This window comes from Castanea sativa, chromosome 10 (genome assembly GCF_040712315.1).
Source record: "Castanea sativa cultivar Marrone di Chiusa Pesio chromosome 10, ASM4071231v1".
NCBI lineage: Eukaryota > Viridiplantae > Streptophyta > Magnoliopsida > Fagales > Fagaceae > Castanea > Castanea sativa.
In genome coordinates, this window is record NC_134022.1 from 21,818,228 (window position 1) to 21,840,851 (window position 22,624).

The following is a 22,624-nucleotide window of genomic DNA, read 5'->3' on the forward strand; positions in this document are numbered from 1 at the left end:
ATCTCATTGTGAATCACAGAGTCCAAATACAGTTATCACTTTGTTTACCACAATATAAACCAAGCAACTTGTCTATACCCCTACACAGCACAAACAAAGCCTGGGCCTATTGCCACTTAAAAGTGGTAAATTATTATATTAATAATAATTACTTAAAATAACTTATAATTTGTAGTTGCAATAGAGGCTTTAATAATAAATTGCACTAAGAAATATTTTTTGCAATAACTTAAATTAAAGAAATCGTTGTAATAACTTGGTATCAATTATTTTACAATCTATTACAATAGAAATTTCAAAGTGTCAGCTTATTACAACAAATATATCATTGCAATAACTAAATATAAATTATTTTATAATCTATTGCAATAACAAACATGAAGTTGCAACGAATGAATTATTACAATAATCTAATACCAATTTATAATGAAAAAATATAAAGCAATTATCTATTACAATGAACTAGTTTGTAACTCCAAGCATATTTATGATCTTAGATACGTTTAAAGATATACAATAAGATGTATAATTTAATTCATATATATATATAATTTAAATACTATTGATAGTCATTTTAATATTTTGTTAACTATTTAAAAACATTTGTAAGGATATTATTAGGTATATTTTTTACAGTTCATTTATTTTAGACTTTTTGGTTTTTGTACTTAATAACTCTCTTAGATGAATATTTATGATATGGTCCCACATTTGACTCTAAAATTAAGAAATAAAAATCTTTAAGAATAAATAATTTAGGACACATGACGCAAAATTAGAATTCTAATTTGAAATTCTAATTTGAGTTTCTTAGCTTCACCTATTATTATAGGTATAGATATATCGTTGCAATAACTTGACCAAAATTATTTTTGTCAATTATTTGCAATCGATTGCAATAAAATTCGTGAAATTATAGTCTATTGTTACAAGATATTCGAAATAGTAAATTGTTTATTGTAATAGCAAATATAGTATTACATCGAAATTGTCATTAAAATATATAAAATTTATTGCAACGAGATTTTTTTAACACAAACCTATTACCTCAAATTTTATTGTAACACTTTGCATAAACTACTGCAATGACTTTGATGTTATTACAACAATTTTTTTTGTTGTAATAAACATTTTTTGTTGTAGTGTTCAAATTTCATTCTTCTTTTTATTTTATTTTATTATTATTATTATTACTATTGGCTGGGCTGAATGAATGAGATTATAAAAGCATGATTTTCCAGGTATTGTATTCATGTTCGGCCTAAGAGGGTTTGAAATTAACTTGGTTTGAGTATTGTGAGCGTAAGAGATAAGTTTGGAAATCACGGCTTGTGTGCAAAAGGAGTGGGATGGACTTAGTTTTGGATTGGGCTTAGAGCAAACTTGGGTTGGACATAACTTGTTTGGGCCTACCTTGCCCTTTGACAGCTATGAACAGTTTGTACCATTCATTGTTTATGGGTAAAGTCTTCGGTTTCTCACAATCACAATATTGTTACATGATGTTCCTCCACGTGCTATGCTGTATCGCTTTAAAATGTCGATTTTTTTTTTGTTGCTGTTTTAAATGACTTACATATGGTGTCATTTTTTTTTTTTGGACATTTTAATAGCTCCAGTTGTTGAAATTTGATGATGTGGTGATATCAATCAGGACCTATTTCTATGTGATATTGTGATATGATCAGTCTGCTGTGTAGTTTAGTGCAAATCTACATGGATGCATTATGCTAAGAGCGGTGAAATATCCAAGATTTCAAGTTAGAAGTGCTAGAGTATAAGTGAAAAAAAAAATTACAGTAAATGAGAAGTCTTGTTATGTGTTTAATCTAGTTTGTAACACAAATGGACTTTTTAAATGAGATTTTTTGTGAGACTTAGTCCATGGAACTTGGGCTGACAAGCCCAAGCTAGAGTACTCATTTTTAGTTCGCTGTTTGGAGGTATTTATTTACCCTCCGAATTAGGGTTTATTGTAGTGAAAAAACTGTACTGCTACTTTTCTTCCCGACCTAGTTTTTGTAGCTCCAAGTGTATGCAAATTGTTGAACCAGTAAATTGTGTTGTGTGATTGTTTTTATAAAAAAAAATTCTCTATTTTCACATCTCACATGTTCCTAACACTCTCCTTATAAGTTCTAAAGTGAGGGTGAGGTCATAGGTTCAAAACCCATTGAATGTATGTAATTTACCAATAAATTTTTTATAATTAAAAAAAGAAAAACAAAACTACTACTATATGTTTGAGATTTTTTTAAGCATTGTTTTGTGTAAAGATTGAGGTTATAAGCTTATAACAATAAAATATATATTTGAATTTGACTGGCTATCGCATTCTAGTCTGAGCTTTAAAGTATAAGTTTGGTTTGCCATATATTAAAGAGTTGAAACAAGTTTTGATTTTGGATTTTTATATGACCTATTATATTGGAATGATATTTTTAGCTAAAGGGGAAAAAATGACCTTTCGTATTTTTAGTCAATTCCTTTTTGAGAGTATGTTTAAGTTATTCTAGCTAGTAGTTTCCTATAGCTTACTTACTTAGGGATATAAAAAAGTATAGTTTTTGATAACTTTTATATTAAATGTGTAACAAAAAATAAAATTACTTACCAAAAGCATTATAACTCAACTGCATGACATTCAATAATCAGCTTTGTCTTTAGCAAGAATTAGTTTTATCCTTAGCAGTAATTGTTTTATAGATCCATATCCCCCTAATGCTACTTAATGAACCAAAAAGCTTTGGTCATCTAGAGAAGGCGCTAGACGACCAAAGCTCCATAATGGCCTGTTTGGATGTTTAAAAAAGGAGGGGGAGTAGAGTAGAGGGAAGGGGAGTAATTCGATTACCTTGTTTGAGAGTTTTTTAAGGAAGGAGGGGGAGGGATTTGGAGGGATTTGAAGGGGTTTCAACTACCTCCAACCCCCTCATTTTTAATTCCCCAAATTGGAGAGATTTGGAGGGAGAGTAGAGCACATAAAATTATTGATAAAGTAAATTACCTAATTTACCCTTATTATATTTATAAAATTACAATGTTAAAAACAAGGGGAAGGGCTAATTACTCCCTTCTCCCTTACTAATTATAAAAACATCCAAACAAGATGGAGGGTAATCATTCTCCTCTACTCTCCTCCCTCTCTAAACTCCCAAACAGGCCATAAATGAACATTGATGGGATAATCCATAACATATAAACGGTTGTGAAAGAGATGACCATTGGGAAGATCTTCACCCAATTAAATTACCAGAAGCGTTACAATGAAGGCATTTAAGCTACCATTGAAAGCCTCCAACAGCTAGAAAGGCAAAACCTTATATAAACCACACTAGACCTCAAGCAAAGGTACAAGAGATCATTATTCATAGTATTACGAATCAATTAGCATTCTTTCCCTAGCTTTTGACTTTATCATATATATAGTGATATAGGAGAAGAAAAAGAAGAAGTAGTTTACCTCCATTCGCACAACACCGACTCTTTCTGTAGTCACTCCTTTTCTGTCTCTAAACAAAAATCGCTACTTTTTGAAGTTTTAATATTGAAGAGGTAGACTTATTATATATAGATACTGATTTTGGGTAGAAATACGGTCAATATGGAAATACCCCAGGCCCAAGCTAAACAAGAATTTAATGTCGCTAGAAGTAAAGTGGCATAAGGGAGTGATTGATTGGCCCCAGAAATATGGGAATATGCAAGGAAATATGAAAGAGGATTTTTATTTTTATTTTTATTTTTTTAAGAGTAAGAAAGAGGATGTAAAGCCACGAGATTACTAGAATGGTAATATTTTTTTTTTTTTGAACAATAAAAGGATAGTCTTGTGTGTGATCATTGACCCAGCCCAATTAAACCTGCAGAATTTATGGCATAAGACATCCATAAGTGTGTTAGAACTATCTACATCGTGTCTTCACATTTTTTAAAAGTAACTTGAACCAAGCAACTCATGGACACGCAGGTATAAACCAAGTACTATAAAAACTTTTATAGTCCCGGTATAATGTGGCATACATGGGACTTATTAAAAGTGAAGGCATTAGACTATTTTAGGAGATGCAAAGTTTTTATTAGTCTTGATACTGTTGGGCAATTATTTATTTATTTACTGAACTGATGTAGTTATGGAACATTCATTTATTGGAACAAGATCGTTCTCATTTCCTCATGTCAATTTGTCAGTAAAATTAGTTTTAGAATTTTCTAACAATCTTTTCTTGTATATATCATCTCCATTCTTAATTTTGAAAATCAAATAAAACCTATGTAACAATTCTTAATTTTGAAAATCAAATAAAATCTATGTAATAAGACTATAAGAGAGATAAAGATGATTTTATTGTAAATAAATTATAAAGGAATATTATCAAAATAACATCATTGTTAACCCAGAGTCCCAGATATCATACATTTCACTAAGACATATTTGGCAAGTTTGAGGTTTGAGTAATGCTAGGACTATAATTTTTATCACAATTTGTTTAAGTGGCAAGTCGTGAGTGGTTAAGTTGTGAACCGATCACTTTTGCTTCACTATTCACAATTTGCCACATGAACAAGTTATGACAAAAGTTGTGATTTTAGCATATTTTTGAAATTTTGGTTTTGGTTACAATAGTTCACGTTCTTAATTTTGTGCCATATTTCTTTCTACCTTTACACATGATTTAGATGTATCAGTTGGTATAGTCACACGCTCTTTATTTAGACATTCACTATACACACATTAATATTAAACATGGTTTAGAGGAGTCAATTGGCCAAGTAATGAGTAATAAACTAATAATAGTCACACACTCTTTGTTACAAACTAGTTCATAACCCCATGCATTTGCATGCATATACTTAAAAGATATACATTGAAATGTATAGTATAATTTTTATATATAACATAGATATTATTGATGGTCATTTTTATATATATTTCTTAACTCTTTAAAAAGTCTTGTAAGAATATTATTAAGTAAAAAATATAAATTGTCTATTTTTTTTTATGTTCAATAATTCTAGACTCTTTGGTTTTTGTACGCAATAACTCTTTATGATGTGATTCCACATTTAACCCCAAAATTAAGAAATAAAACACTGTCTAATAATAAACAATTTATGACACATGACGTAAAATTGGACTTTAATTGTAGGATCTAATTGGATTTTTTTCTAAGTTTTGCATATATATATATATATATATATATATATATATTTTTTTTTTTTTTCATGTTACCCACATTACTCCCATAGACTGAGTTAATAAGGGAGGGTATGTGATAAAATTTTATACTGAGAAATTTGGAAAGTTCATTCAATCTGTAAATCACATCAATGACAATACTTACTCAATTTTTTCAATAAAGATACATAATGCAGATTCAACCCAAAAAAAAGAAAAAGATGTTACAAAAGCAATGATACGTTGCTAACACCTAAAACCTTTTAAAATCGATCCAATGAAGCAAAGCATGCAGATTTACGTTGACCTGGAGCACCTTTAAGTATTGACTTTCCAACATTTCTTCCTAATCTGGCCAGCAGTGCCAGTAAGGACCTGAACTGCTCCCATTCTCTTCATTGATTTCGCAAATTCTTCGAAGAATTCATTTTGCCTAACCAATTCTTGGATAGTATATTTGGCTTGCTTGTTTGTTAGAAGAGCCGCATCAGATAGGAAGAGACCCTTCTTCTGCAGAAGGATATTATAGTAGTGGCTGTCAAACTTTTGAAAGCTACCAGGATCCATTTCTACAGTTGTTGTTGTGTCATTGAGGCTTTTGCATTCTGTCTTTAAGATCTGGGCATAGGATGAGTTCAAAGAAGGGTCTTGATCACCTTTTCCAGTAAAGTTGTAGAGCCTGTTGCTGAAGAAACGGCAGTGACCTATTCCAATTGTGTGCCCACCTACGTATTTAAATTTGTTTGTACGTGTTACTACTTTTACTTTAGAACATGAAGACGTGAATGCTTTAGTGTTACAACAACAATCTTGTTTCTACTTTGCTCTTAGAAAACGAAGACATGAATGCTTTAGAGTGACAAAAAAAAAAAAGTATATGGATACAATTTTTTACAATGGTTATGACACGACATTATTGTGACTAATACATAAAAAATAAAAATAAAAAAGCAATTGTAAAAAATATAATATCCCATTACTCTAACAAAGAGGGACACTATAACCAACTCCATTAATAATTTGGGATAAATTAATTAATGCTTAATTTGGCAAGTCAAACCCTTTAACATGTTTTTTTTTTTTTAAGAAATTTTTTTAAGTACATTTCTCTTTATTGAGATATATTTATGTAGATGTACCTGACAATACAACGAGGTCATGCACTGTAAGATTTTTGTTGGCAAAATTTTGCTGGAGTTGAGTGAAGTTAAAGAAAGGCGATGGAATGTTGGCTAAGGCCTCTGTGGCGAGTGAAACAAGGCCATCTCTTCTACCTGTGAGCACTTTCCACATTGGTTTTTGAAACTGCAAAACATTATAAATAAGTGAAGCTATATGAGCCAAGAACTTAACATTATTGATTGTCATATATACTATGATTTCTTATTCAGAATATTGATTTTGATATTAATTGACTTATTTACTTGGAATGAAACGGAGTCCCTAGCAGCCAAAGCCAAGATATCTGCACAAGATACAATTCCTGCACATTCCTTCTCAACTGCTGATTTAATATCATCAATAACATCAAATCCTGACAAAGATAGGTTCGGTATTGCTGCCTTCTCTGCAGTGCTATTTGCTGTTGAGTTCAATAGTACTGATCCATCGCAACCCTACAAAAATTCCATTAAATTCTGTATGCTTAAATTAAATTTTCATAGCTGTATATACGGACTGTTTTATTTTCATATCAAAATATTATGTTAAAACGTCACGGTTTTTTAAGATGTAGCTAGCTAGCAAGGTAGTTCAATTGTAGCAGCTAGTGGCTCCATCCAAGTACTAACAAAACTCTTCTAAGCTAAAAATATATGAAGTTTTACCAAACGCATGAGTGCTAAATGCCAGCGTATATACATGCATGCTATAGTGTTTAGGTTTTTATGTTTCTAAGTATGCATGAATGCATGCGAGTGTTTATATATATAGACACACACATATATACATATAAACTAGCATGAAGAAATTTATACAACTTCACTGCCATGCATATATGTTTGAATGGATAATTACCCTAACAAAACAGTCATGGAAATGCATTCTGAGAAGCTTTGCCGGCAAGTTGGGGTTGCTGGAAACATGCTTCCAGGTGACACTCTTGACAATCTTCTCCGCACGTGGACAGGTTTTCTCATAGAAACTCTTCTTGAGACTGCTTCCCTGACAAACCCCAAAAATGGCAGTAACTACTAAACAGACCAAGAGGAGAATGTTAGTCTTCATTTCCAAATATCTTTGAAGTGACTCTAATGCTCAAACTCTCCTTAATTTAGCAACTCTAAGCCAGGATGCCCTGGTTTATAACAACAAACTCCTTCCTTATATACACATCTGATAGCATCTTTACAGTAAGATCCAGTAAAGCAAAATATACTTTATGGAGAGAGAGAGAGAGAGTTGTTTAATATATAGTTCTATTCAGATCCATCGTTACCGACTTTACATTAAAATATTGTTGCAAAATGACAAATTAAGTAATTACAAACCATTTGATTTTTGACATGATCAATCGGATCATTATCCTAATATATGAAAATGCAGACCAGAAACATTCACATGGTGCTAATATCATTCATTTGCATTGTGAGTGGTGATCACTAGGCAATTTCCAATATTGTTATGATTATCCTAGTTTTTTCTTGGTCAACCATGGTTTTTTGGGCCTAAATTTGGGCTGGCAACATTGGCAGTTAGTACTGATACTAAAATATATCAAGTTGAGAAACAAAGAATGCGACCTTTTTTTGATTCTCAAAAAAAAGAATGCGACCTTTTATGCTATGCTAACGAATGGTTCAAATTCATAGAATTGACAGTTGGAATTAAGACTAAATTAATAAATTATGTCAGTATCACAAGTGTGTCAATATGTTACTTAATAGATTAACTCTTTGTCGGATAACATTACATACATAGGAAAACTAAATCAACTTTCATCTCTATCTTCTTTTGAGTTTAATCATTTCTTGGAAGTCCCAAGATTGCATATATATGAAATATGACCCATTCATGGAGTTGCATTTTATATATACCATTATTATCATGTCCTGTGGCTATTTATTTAATTATTTTAATGCATGAAACTCTGAATTCAACAGGAATACAAATTTCATTCAGGCCAGATAAACCTTAATCTTATCATCATTATTATCGCACAAATACTTTACCCATGTGCACCGCTTGTAGCTTAGGTCAGGCAAGGAAATTTTTTTAAAAAAAATGTCCGAAAGTCAACAAAATCCACCATGGCCAAGTCAGTTTATACTTATAGTTCAAGAAATCCCCCACATGATTGTTCAATACTTTAACATATATATTAATTTAAGTTAGTATTCTAATAGGAAATGTTACAATTATCTTTGTGACTTGTTCTTTCTTTCTTTTTAATTTTTGACAGGGAAAAGCGAGCTGTAGGAAAGACTGTGAGTTGTTCTTTAAATATGAAGTGTGTGTCTATATATATATGTATCCTATTATCAAAAAAAAAAAATTATTCTTTTGCTAATACGAGAAGTTTCCTTATAGATTGTCACATTTACACCGTGGCACCTTGCCTTTATATAAAAATAAAAATAAAAGGATAAAGAGTACTTAACAGCATTAACTAAAAAAATGTATATATACATATAGATACACAACAATAAATTAATAGGTTGGGAAGATATAAATTAGACATTTTTGTGTAAAGAGTTGTCAATTAAATTACAATGCTCTTGACTTTATTTTTATCATTCCTTCCAATTCTATAAAAATAAGAGCACATTTTTATTATTTAGTTTCATTTTAAGTCAAGAGTAATATCATATGAGTACATTATCTACTTTATGTATATATATATATATACACTCAATTAAAAATAATAATAATAACGATTGCAGGCCTTGGACCAATTTAAAGGGGCGTAAATTACTAAATTCTAGTTTGTGAGATATGAAACTGGGGTCAAAGGAGACAAAACTATCTCAATACCGCGTAACAGGGGCCAATACCTTGTTATAGTCGTCTACAATCTACAATCTGGTAGCTAGGAGTATAGGTTTTAATTTTTTTTCTCTTCTCTTTTCTTTTCTGTTCTTTTTTTCTTGAAGAAGTTATGGAATTGCATCAAATCCTTAATTTACACGTGGTCCATTTGTGACTTTTATGGAAGAGATATATATTGGACTTGGAAAATGATTAATTAAATTGGGAAGCTGGCCTCTAGCCTTAATTAAGACTACGAAGAAAATTATTATTGCGCACCGTTTGTACAGTGGTCACTCCACAAGTATAAGAAGAAAGCTTGTTCCATTCAAAAAAAATTAGCTTGTTCCAATGAACAAAATCACTGATTTATCAAATTGTGTTTCAAGTACCAATGACCAAAAATGAAAATTATGTACTACCTACAGAAGGATTTTTTTGATAAGTACGTATGAGTACACGTACGTATCTGTTGGATTCTAAGTCAAATGGCAAACTGTCGCTATGAAAATTGTTTCTTCTTCTTAACTTTTTGTGTTATTATCATTGAGGAATTCTGGTTTGGGTAGATTTGGTCAAGGGAATATGAAAATTGTAGTTCAAGATCTTAAGACTTTAAAAAATAAAAAATAAAAATCTGTTTAAGAGTAAGTTTATCGTTTATTTATTTTTTTTTTTTTTAGAAGGAAGTTTATCGTTTATTTGGTTACAATAAACTCTTTTTTTTTTTTTTTTTTTGGGTTGAGAAAGTGGTTACAATAAACTAAGAGTGAAGTTAAGGATATTATAAAATTTTGTGATCTAAACTTTAGATATTGAAGTATCAATGTTTTAAATGCCAAATAATACGATTCCCAAAATAAAAATACAAAATAAAAGAAATAATTAATATATTTATTTTATTAAATTATCAATGCCACACCACAAAATTCAATTATTATATTATTTGCAAGTCTCTTGTAATAAAATTCATACTACCTTTAACATTTTCTATAGAGAAAAAGAGGAAGGGAGAAATTTAAATTAACGACTTTATTGGTTTTATGTACGAAAAGTGATTCCAAATTTCCAATAGATTATGCTATTCCAAATTAAAGAATTTTTTTTTCCATGATTCACTATGATTCTGAGCAATATTTGAGTTGCCGACCTTTCTCTTTGAGCTGTTTAGTTTAGTATTATACTTTTTTTGTTTGTTTTACTCTTTTTGACTGAAACTGCTATAACAACAGCCACAAACTCACAATTTTGTTTTTTTTTTTTAATTATTTGAAAAATTCCGGACACCCTTTATGAAGTTGCTGTAGTTGGGCATTTTAATAATGTGGTGCTCATGGAATTTTTTAAGTAATGTTAGTTGAGCCAAAAGGAAAAATTGAGAAGTCAATTTGGAAAAATAAAAAATAAAAAGTCTACGCTTTGATTTCCGATCTCACCTCCAATTTAATTTAATTTAAGCATTTTTCTATTATTTATATCCACATCAATCATTAATGCTACTTATGAAACTAATAAACAAAAGAATTTTAACTTGACTGGATCAAGAAGTTTAGCAAAAACTTGACTGGATCAAAAATTAAGGGCAGTAAATGAATCATGTCGATCATAAATAACTCGGACTCGGCTTGATAAAAAACTTGTTCATGTTTGTTTGTTTATAAATAAACCAAGTTTGAGCCTTAGTTTTAAGCTCATTTAATAAACAAATCGAGCCCAAGCAAAAAAATTTGTTCACAAACAAGCTTGTAAGCTATTACGCTTGATACACAACAATTCAAGCATAAATTTATATATAAATTTATATGTGTTAGTAAATATACTCATTACAAATATCTTAATAATGACATGGCCAACATGAAACCACTACCTATATTACCTTAATTTTTTCCTCATCTTTAAACTAATCAAGAACCACTTTAGGCTATAGTTACCTTTAAAAATAAATAAATAATTAAGTAAGCCACATATGATCATTTCCTATCAATCATCTAAAGTAAAGTTATGAAATGTTAGTATTTTCTCATTCATAATAGTTACAAACAAACATTTTTTTAGTCCTTCACCATCTAACATGAATGTAAAAATTGTATTTTGAACAATTGCTAAAGCTGTAGACAATGAATGATAAATGAATGAATTTAATTATGTAAATTAGTAATTTGAATAATAGCTAATCATAAGACTAGATGTGTGATAAAATAAATATACTATTTTCTTTTTCTTTTTTCTTTTTTAATTTTAGAGATTTAAACATTTAATAATGTAATTTTTTTAGATCACAAGCTCAAAAACTTGACCTGAGCTCGAGCTTGAGCTTAAGCTTAAGCTTGATATTAAGTTTGAGTTTGAAGCCAAGCTCAAGCTTTTTGGCTTTCTCATGAGCTTAAGCTCAAATATTATTTTTAAGCTTGTCACAAGTTCAAGCCAAGCTCAGGCTTTTTATTTTTTCTAACGAGCCAAACTTGAACATACACTACTCGACAAAGCTCGGCTCACTTAATTTACAGTCCTAAAGAATTATGAGGAATAGATTTGGACCGTGTAATCTATACACACTGGACTAGTATTCTAGTCTCTAGATGGTTATTAAATGTATTCACTACACTATGAGGTTATTGGATGATCAGAATAGTGCATTTGGATCAGTTTTTTTTAGTTAACTTATTTATTTTTATTTGTATTTTGTCTAACTCAATAAAAAGATAATTAAACAATGCACAATTAATAATTAATAGTACCAAAAAAAGAAAAAGAAAAAAAGAGTAATGAATATGGTCAGTCGGCCATTACACTACAAGAGTTTAAGAATTTTAACTTTTTTCTAATTGAGAAGTAATGCAGATCTAACGTAAATAAGTTTGTCCTTTTTTTTTTTTTTTCACATTATACTCTATTTATTGCAGTGTGTTATGTGTATGTGAGGGTCTCTTTTTGGACGGTGTTCAGGCCCAAGTAGAAGCAATGACCTGGGCCTTTTAATTGTTGTTTTAAGGGACTGAGCTTGGTTCAGCGCAGTTAAATGAGCTGATTACAAACCAAATGGTGCATAGAACAGGAATCCTACAATACATACATACCAACAAGCAAGAAATATATATGCATGGTACATCAAGAAACAGTAAATGAACAATGTGATAAACAAAAGACATAGAATAAACGTTAAGGATCCTTAAAACAATGTTGTAAGTGCACAATTGTACCCGGACCCAAAAGCAAGTGTTGGGCTCGGGCCCAATGAGCCTTATACAATAAAATTTGTAGAGTATGGATTTGAAATTTAGGTTCGGGAAGTTGGAAGTTTGACTAACAGACTAGAGTGCCACAATCTATGCAAATGGTAAACGAATATGACAAAGAGACCTCCTCGGACGTAAGCCGAGAATGATTTGTATAAATATTCTCTTTCTACGCTAAAGTTTACAGTTCTTAGTTCCTATTTTCTCTCAGCAGAAAGTGCAGATCCCCCTTTTCTTTTATCTCTCGTTTCCTTATATACTTCTTCTTCACCGGTTCATCCACGTATCATACAAATCTTCCCCTTGAATACTTGTTCCATCCACCACCTTCTTGAAGTCTTCAAATAATAGCAGGGAGGTTGAATCCTACTGTTTAGAGGTCATTTCCCCATTAATGCGGCCAGGGAGGTAGATGCAAAACCTTTAATGCGGTGGTAGCAGCTTTTTCCTTAGATATTTCTCACATATCTCTGCTTCTAAAGGGTGCTTGGATCACCCTCTTACCCACCAGTTTTTCCAGAGTTCTGCCTCTAACTCACTTAGCAAGTCTCAGGGTCATTTCTAGACCTGTCCGAGGAGACACTCCTCCTCGAACAACTCCTCGGACTATTACAATGCGAATTGACTTGTGGGCCTAAAGGCCCTGATCAACACAAACTAGTACCAACTGACCAGACCCAAAGCCCAAACGTTTATTCAATAGCTTTTCCCCCCCACAAATGTAATATCCATTACTTTTCTTAATTGTGTATTACAATATGCTCATTAAAACGTATTACAAGGTCCAAATTAAATAAGCTTAAAAATCACAAACTTAGATAGCTCTCCAAGCCTCTAAGACTTGTAAAATTTGAATTTTTTTGAATTCAAGTATGTTCTATAATGGCTGTTTACAGATACCGGGCGGTATTTTCCTTTCTTTTGTTGCTTTCTTTGGGTTTTTTTACAGAGTTTTCTCAATGATTTTATTCTAATTCACTGTTGCTGAATGCTCCCTCACTGTTGGCTGCTTCCCCTTCTTATAGTGTCATCTTGGGGTCCCGGGGTACCACTGATTTCCCTTCTTTGTTCTCTTGGGTACCAAAACCAATGTTGTGCCAGCAACTTTGGTGGCTAGTCCCTTTTTTATTTCTCATAATTTTCTTTATTTGGTGCTTTTTTTTTTTTTCAAAAGCCTCTTGCTAACTTTCCGTTATGAGGCGTCCCTAGAGAGCGACCTCTAATCTCTCTTCCTTCAAGGCTTCTAAACCTCACCTTTTCAGACTCAGCTTTTTGGCTATTTTTCCTTTTGTCATTTTTCTAGAGTGGGCCAATTCCATCCCTGCCAGGCTGAAAGTTTTCCCAGCTACTTCCCTTCATGGTTCTTTTTTCTCGGTTCTCCGAGGTACCAGCCCTTTGTTCATGAATTGTTAGTCTCCAAGCTTTTTGATTCCTTTCTGCATCGTTGGGTGACTGATAAGGACATATCTGTTATTCGTTCCTTGTGTTTCTTGGCACTCATTTCAAGCTGTCTTAATCTCATCCTAGCTTTGCTACACATCCCGAGGACCTCAAGCTCTTGGCAGTCCCTGGGTATTCTGGCCCAGTTCTTACCACTAGACTCCCTAATAATTCTTTGATCTTGGCGGGCTGAGCTTTTTCTTTCTTCTCTTCATTTCATGGGCCCTAAGGCCTATCCATTCGTGGGTCTTGGGCTTAAATCTTTTTCCTTATTGTGAGCTCAAGCCTTTTATTATTATTTTTTTTATGGAGTTCAACTCACTCTGCCATTTTGGGCCTTGGTGCAGCATTGTAACTGCCATTTTGGGTCTTGGTGCAACATTGTAACTTTTTAGACCTTAACAGTGAATAATTTTTCTTTTTTTAGCAACAATTTAGTAGAGTATAAAGTAAAACATTAAAAGAAGATTATAAAATTTAAATTCGATGCAGACCTCAGAGAGCAAAACAACTTTTATTTGTAATTTTGTACAAAACACAACGTGAATTTGCCATATGTAAATGTAATGCAAGCCTCAAGCGTTGCTGTTTTGCACTACAAAATCATCAGAGTGCAATACAAAAGTGAACTTTTCAGTAAATAGATTTAGGAATTGACCATTGAATTAATTCCAACCGGATTTTTCATTTTTGGAACCTTTTTATAGATTCTTTTTTTTTTTTTTTTAAAAGATCGATTAACACATGCCGAGCTGGATGAGTGTTACTGTACTGTTATGTTATCAAACATAATAATCATTAACACAATGGGCCGGCAGGGCTTTCCTTTTTTGGCTCTATTAGCACAGGTTTTCTGTCTCTTTGTTTCTTTACTTGTTTTTTTGCTTCTTCTTCTTCTTGTATGAAAAACATAATGGCAAATGGCAAGCTCATAGTCGAAAAGCTCAGCTAATTGGGTCTTTAATTGTATACTTATAATTAAGTCTACATAAAACCAGCTCATTCCAGAGGCCCATTGAGACTTAGTCCATTTATGTATTAACAGAGACAGCCCCTCAGGGAGAGCCAGAGGGAAGTATTACTAGTTGTACAAGAATATTGGACCTGGCAAACTTTTAACAATTAGCAACATATATAGTACTTGGTCCAAGTTCCAAATTCCAAATCACAGTGGAGGGTTTGGTAAGATCAAAGATGGCTTAACAATTAGCATCTTACCTGAGGCTATGCCCTACTTCATTCTTGTGAAGAGAAGGAAATTTAGTAGAGTCAACTAACTTTTGGCCAAACTAAGGGCTTCTTAACCTAGTAAAGCAGTTGAATGTTCAATCCTTTTCTATGGATTATGGAGAGAACTTAAATTTGAATCTAGTTATCTCTTCCTTACTTGAATAATAATAATAATAATAATAATAATAATAATAATAATAATAATAATAATAATAATAATGTTTGGACCACAATAGTTTACACAATTTTTGTCATAACTCGCCACATCGTGTGGGAGAGTTGTGGCAAAAATTATATAAATTATTGTGATCTTCACTAGCATTTTTCAAAAAAGAATAATGGTCAAAAACTCTAGTTAGTAGTACTCTATATTTTTTGGCATTAAACTCAACAGAGTGTGGGTTTTAATACTTAATCTTAAATCTTACCCCATAGATCTGTGGCAATAATGCACGTATAATCCTACTCCTTTTACTGCCAAAGGAAAATTCATTTTTCCTTTAACCCCAACTACTCATCATTATGCTTATCTATAATAACACATAAAGAGTAATAAGCAATGTATATAAATTAGCAACTTAAAAAATGATCCTTCGTTGATTAAGTTGCTTTAAAAAGCATAGTTTTCTTTTCTAAAATTTGGAGAGCAATGCACATATAAGATGTGCCTTAAAAGTAGATTAAGTTGGTAATTAAATGTGCTAAATTTGTTGTTAGGAGATTGAGAGAAACATAAAGAGAAAGAGGAGAGAAAAGTACAAATAAGAATTAATGTAATTTGTTAATAAATAGTTAAATACTCAATATAAGAGCAACCACATTGGTGGTTGCATAATCTTGCAAAATATAAAAATGAGGTCATTTTACACATTTTGATAATAAAAAAAAAACAACATTAGTGGATGTAAAACTGTAGCTCTTCTATACATTATTTTAATATTATTTCTCTCTTCCCCTTATTATCTCTCTCTCTTCAACTCAATCACCACAACTCAACACCAGGGCCAACCACACAGCGCCAACCCCCCGCACCAACCACACAAACCCAGCACCACCACCCACATCACCACAACTCAACACTGCCAAACACCACCACTGCAACCCAACACCACCAATCATAATCAACCCAAACCCGAAGAAAAACTCATCCCAAACCCAAACCAAAATCAATAAAAACTAAATCCAACCCAACAGAAAATCCAAATGAAAAATCCAACAGAAACCCACATGAAAAACTCGTTGGATCTGCCACTGATCTGCCGCCGATCTACCATCGCTAAGTTATTGCTGATCTGCCGCCGCTAGGTTGCTGCCAATTGCCGCCGATCTAGGTTTGAGATTTGAGTGAAGAGAGTTTAGGGAGAAGTAGAGGTAGAGAACAAATGAGAGAGAGAGAGAGAGAGAGAGAGAGAGAGAGAGAGAGAGAGAGAGAGAGAGAGAGAGAGAGACATGGTTGGGACTGTCGGGTCGAAAAAAAATAGTAATGGAAGAGATATTTATTAATAAAATAATAATAGTAATAAATATTATTTAAATAAGTTAGAGTGTATAATAAATATTCTGACTAGAGTGGTCTTGCAAAATATAAAAAGTAGGTTGTTAGTGTAAAATAAACAAAAAAATTTAGCCGGATTGATGCGGTTGCTCTAAAGATATGTATAATACTTAATTAAAAATTTAGAGTCCGTTTGGTAATGTTATTCTAACAATGTTGTTTAAGTACTGTGAAAATACGTGTAGGTAAAAAGGTATTGTAGAAATACATGTTGTGTTGTTTAAAGAATGAAAAGTGTTGTTTAAATAACATAACCAAACACCCTCTTAGTTTTAGCTTTAGTATACACACACTTAGAATATAAATGGAACTAGTTTTTTTTTTTTAAAAGACAAAGAAAGTTGGTTTCTGTCTAGTGCCTTCATTGCATTGAATCCACTGTAATTATAACACATTATTATTTTCAAATTCTTGTTATAAACGCAACAAATCAAGTGTCACAACACACTAAACAAAAAATCCCGCACCCAAAACAAAAAATAGTATTGGTGATTGATTGAACATCCCATAATATTACGGAACGTACCATAAACCTTAAAGAAAATAAGTTAAAAAACAGGTCAATGACGGTGTAAGAGGAAGTAGAAGTACACAAAAGAATAAAGGAGACAGGAAAGGCAGGCAGAGTAACGATCACATTGGTCTCTAGATTTTGAATTTCTTTTGCTTTGAGTGTTTGGTGGTCAGGTGAGATTTTGAAATTCGAATAGTAGGTTTTGGAGGGAGAGAGAAAGAGATGCATAAGGGGGTGGGCCATAGGTGAGACCCATACGTTACGCCATTTTGTCTTGGTGGCCCCACTGTTTTCTCTTGCCTTCTGAGGCCAGACCCAAAATGGGTCCACAAAGATTCAATGGGTCCACATGAGCCTCTTCCAACCTTTCCAATAAGGCAACAATTCTACGTGTACAAAAGAAATTTTTTCACACTTTTCAAAGTGTTTGAGTTGATTAATTTTTACCGTCTCAATTAACATTACTTTTTTACTTATTATTAATAATTTGTTATATTAATAGTTGTGAAAAATTATCAATTTTTTTGTGTTATAAACCTTCTCTAGTAATGGGTAAGTTGAACTAAGTATCTTACACATGCAACATTTTTCTCACATGATTTATCTTATACGTAAAGAAACAAATTTTATTAATCTTGAATATATTTTTATTTCAATTATATTAAAATTATACCTAATTTAATTTTGTTTGTTGAAATCCCATTTACAATATATTTTGTTATACCTATGTTATTGCTATTGTCTAAAACACTTGGTTTGCTATATACTCTTAAGTCTAAGTGATTCTCCATTTTCTCTTTCTTCTCTAACTTGTTAATTTTGAAATCATCTAGTTAGAGATAACAAAATATCGCCAACATGTCTTATCCCAAACTGTGCTTTACTATCTTGCATGGCTTTTCCTCCTCCCAAATAAAAAACTCATTCCTAATCTGACCTTATCCCGCTCCACTGTCATTCCTAGTTTCAACACTGTGCTTGCTAATGAAGATATCATTTGCTTCCTATGGGTATCATCATGCTCCTAAAACAAAATCATCATACCCCAAGTTTTTATCACTTTTTTTAGGGGGTGGGGGATTGCAAAAGGCCAAAAGAAGAGTCGGACTTTAAGCTTTCCCATCTTCATAAAAATATCATAAGTTTGTAGTAATTGATATTAAAAGTTGTCCAAAAGCAAATTGATTAGATTGCCCAAAATCTTTTTGTTTGGATAGAATAAAACTGATGTGTTAGTGTGTATATGTCACGAATGAACTTTTGGTAGATTTTGAGCATAATGAGTCATTGTTTAAGCTAGGGAGAGAGATATGTATGTACATGCAAAACATGTGAAGGAGTGGAGTGAAGCAGCACTGTCTACTACATTATTATAGCCATAATTCTTCATCTGTCAGCAACCAAATTAGTCGGACCCATATATATTTTTTTTTTGGCCAGAAAAAATTAAAAGGAATCAATATCCTATTTATTTATTGGAATGAATGTGAGAAATTCGATAGTTGCAAAAATTGACAAATGTGCCTTTTTCGTTTTGTGATTTGGCATCAATTGGGACAGAATCATGTGGTGAATATCAACAAAACTTTTTAGGAAAATTACAAATTAGGGTCACATTTTTTATCATCTAAGATTTGGGTTGGCCCAAAGTCCAAGCCTTTATGTCATAGCCTAGATTTTTCTCCCTCTTTTTTATTTAAATTTTTTTTAATTACCCAATGATACTGATGGGATTGTACTATAGAATGATATAGAGTCCAAATCTGTCAATGCTATTGGTTGAATAAAGCATGAAAAAATTCTCAAAGATTTTTATAGAAAGGACCAACACCTAGCTCTCAAATCAAAACCAGTAGCATAAGGCCCCATTGTTCAAGATAAAAATTGACAAATATTTTAAGGAATGGTTTTAGAATTTGTTAGAAAAAAAAAAAACATAATCTATCACCTTTAATCACGCGAATCATTAAAAGGACCCGAGATCATTGGAAATATCAAAGTTGTCTTCATTTGACTGGGCCAATCACAATCATGCTTCACTACTTTTTCTTGTAGAAAAAATAAATAAAGAAAAGAAAAATCAAAGTTTTCCAACGGTCTTCCACAAATTCGAATTGCTTTTTATTTTCCAATGAAAGAAGTATGTTGTCGAATGGAATCTGGATTCTCTTGGAAAATGACATTATCTATTGTACATGCATCCGACGCTGAACGCCATATCATAATAATTTTTTTTTACCAAATGTTATAAGTAATTGCGGGGCTAGGATTTTAATGGAGGGGGCAAGATTAAAATAGTATTAAAAGGATATCAAGTATTTTTTTTTAATAATTATATGTTTGGCATAAAAAATATGTGATAAACAAGATTTTTAAAATACTTTCACAACAAATTATAAGTGGTATCTATCTCTTAAGTGTATATTAAAAAAAAGTGGTATCTTTAATAATCTATTTAAAGAAAATTTTTATGAGAAAAAGAAATAAAGTAATTAATGTTTTGATAACTTTTTCATTTTTCATAAAAGTGGTGTTAAAACTTTTCTAAAATGGATTATTAAACAAATGCCCTAAAAAAATGGTAAGTTGTTATTGGTTCAAATTTCAACCCACCACTGAAATCAATTTTTTCCTCACCAATAACAACCAATTATTTAAGATTTGTTATAAAGTGTTGTTAAAATATTGTGGACATAGAATTTCTCAAAGCTAAAACGACTATAAATTCTACTGTAAAAAACTCACAAACTGATGTGACAAAAATGTATGACGTTTAAACAATATAATAAATAAATTTTTGAATGAATTTTTTTATAATTGATAATACATCAATTTGTAAAATTTGTAGTATTCATTGAATTACTCCACAAGAAAAGTGTTGTGAATAGTAAACTAAAAATAATGATTTAGAAAAAAAAAAAAAAAGAATAATGAAATGGGTGAAAACGTTGTGGTGAGATAAAACTAATAAGAATAGCAAATTTGGTGAAAAAGTGATGATTTGGTATGTGGGAATTTTTTTTTTCCCTCTTTCTTGGTGTTGAGGGTCTGTACATGTATGAAAGTGTGAGTCTATTTTTTTGTTTGGATAAAGCACCAAAGAATAGTTCATAATATACCTACTTCAAGGAATTTTTTTTTCAAGGAGCCAGGAGGCAACTGCTCCCCCCCCCCCCCCCCCCTCCGGTTGCTCCCCTGGCTCCGCCTTTGGTTATAAGAATTTTATTAATGTGTGCTCTTATAGTATACATTAGTAAAGTATTTTAGGAATTTTTTTTTAAAAAAAGAAAAAATTATTAACTTTGTTGACAATTTTTTCAATTCTCCATAAAATGTTCTTAAAAATTGATAATTAATGTATGCCCTAGGAGCATATATTAACCGGATCCATGTTATAATTACTATTTTAAAAAAAAAAGAAATGATATAATTACTTTATTAAAATAGATTTGATTGGATTAAACACCTTTCTTTATGAGAACAAAAAAAAATGCAGTCCTGAATTTAAAGATTTATTAGAAACAGATTGAAGACCTAAGTTGAACAAGAATTATTAACAAAAAAAAAAAGAAAAAAAGAGACACTTAGTTGACAAGTGTTAGAAATAGACCAACAATATCAATTAAGATAATCAAGCTAGAAGTAATTTATTGAGCAAAAGATGAAATAAAAATTCTCTCCCAAATTAAAAAGAAGAAGAAGAAGATTAAATCAAATCAAGAGCTCATTAATGTTCAATGCAACATAGCAGCATTTATTTATAATTTTATATCTTCCGGTCTTCCTAGAATAAAGGTAAAGTTTTTTTTTTTTTTTTTAAAGACCCTGTATTTTTATTTATTTATTTATTTTTTAATTCAATGTTGTTGTAGTTGTTTTCGTCCTTTTGTTTTTCTTTTTATCATTATTCGAGTCAGACCCACTCCAAACATATTTTTGGTTGGGTTTACTGGTATTGCTTAAAACAGTTAGAGAACAATTCTAGGAGGAAAAAAAAAGGCTTGAGAGAGCCTAAAATACCAATTGACTATCCAATTATTATAAAAACAAAACCAATTTATAACTAAAATACCTAATTAATTAATCAGTTGGACATACAGATAATCAAATGGCTTGGATAGTAAGTGAACTCCTATATTTGATAGATAAGATTAGGAGTAAATTTTTTTTTTATCACTACAAGTCTAGAATAAACGCCGATTAGCCGGTCAGTTAACCTAAGTTCAAGATTAGTTCATAACAATCCTAATCCTACACACCATGCCATAAGTCTAGAATCACAAAACTCTTTATATTCTTTTCTAGGAAATATTATGGATGCGGCATTGACTTAGGAACTATTTTAAAAAAATATAAGTCTAGAATCACAAAACTTTTTATATACTTTTATGGAAATGTTATAAATGCGGCATTGGTTTATGAACTATTTTTAAGAACATTTTTTATGAAAAAAATGATAATGCAATTAATTTTTTTGACAGCTTTTTATATTTCTCATAAAAGTTGTGTTAAAACTTTCTTAATGTAGTTTATTAACATCACCTTTTTTTTTTCTTCATAACAGTTAAAAACTTAAAATAGTATGTTGTGATTTTTTTTTTCCTGAAAATGAAACAAAATTTCATTCATTGAATAGATAGGGAATCATGATACAAGGCTTCCAAAGCTAGTGGCGAAGAATCCTCCAACCAAATTACATCATCAGAAATATTTTTTGCATAACGCGCAAGCTATGGGCAAACCCAGTTTCAAGCATGACTTAGATGGTATGTTGTGAATAATGCTAATTGCAACTAATAAAAGTGATAATAATAATGATGAAAGTAAAATATTTTCCAATCACAACTTACCAGGTCCTTGATGACACTTGTTAAAAAAATATTGTGAAAATGTAATGGACAAAGTTTAGTTTCAAAATTGATTGTAACTTAAGAGTACAAACTCACTCAATAAAATAAATATTACAATATATTTTGAAAATCTAACCGTTAAATTACATATTCTTTATACTCTTAATATACATTTTATATTTTGTGTCAATTACATATTATTTATTATATACTCTATAAGCTTATATTTTATACATAATTTTAAATTACAAAAACTTGCAATTTAAAAAATTTATTGATGATACAGTTATTGATCTTTAATTTTCTTAAAATTTTGCAAGAATGAAAGATATAAGAAGAAAATGTAATCTAATGGTGAATTTGTCAAAATTCACCTCTAATAAAAAAATATTAAATAAGTTTGTAACCTAAGTCTACAACTAATTTTGTAGAGAAACTTTATCTAAATTTAATTACCTTCTACGTTGACATTAAAGTAGATAAACACCGTGAGTGGCTAGCCATGTAATAAAAATCAAACACAAGGTCAAACCTTTCCAATACTGTAGATAAAGTAAACCCCTGAAAGAAAGAAATTTGAAACGAGTGGCCGTTTGAACTTCAAAATAGTGTCACTGTTCCATTTCAATTTCATAAATCCCAAACCCCAAAAAC

The 22,624-nt window shown here is 31.1% G+C and overlaps 1 protein-coding gene across 1 annotated transcript; it reads right to left on the reverse strand.

The window, feature by feature from the left end:
* Positions 1-5,256: 5,256 nt before the first annotated feature.
* On the reverse strand, positions 5,257-7,528 carry LOC142614046 (peroxidase 27-like). Its single transcript, XM_075786575.1, has 4 exons — positions 7,196-7,528; positions 6,604-6,795; positions 6,319-6,484; positions 5,257-5,904 (listed from the first exon to the last, which is right to left on the reverse strand). The coding sequence occupies exons 1-4, from the start codon at positions 7,403-7,405 to the stop codon at positions 5,498-5,500; spliced, it is 975 nt and encodes a 324-aa protein (XP_075642690.1). The 5' UTR covers positions 7,406-7,528; the 3' UTR covers positions 5,257-5,497.
* Between the last annotated feature and the right edge of the window lie 15,096 nt (positions 7,529-22,624).

Bases quoted from the DNA above. Each gene is read 5' to 3' on its own strand.
- LOC142614046 (XM_075786575.1), bottom strand. From the start codon at position 7,405: ATGAAGACTAACATTCTCCTCTTGGTCTGTTTAGTAGTTACTGCCATT. The intron at 6,796-7,195 runs GTAATTATCCAT...GAATTTTTGTAG, and splicing joins TCCATGACTGTTTTGTTAGG to GGTTGCGATGGATCAGTACT. The intron at 6,485-6,603 runs GTAAATAAGTCA...AATGTTTTGCAG, and splicing joins GGGACTCCGTTTCATTCCAA to TTTCAAAAACCAATGTGGAA.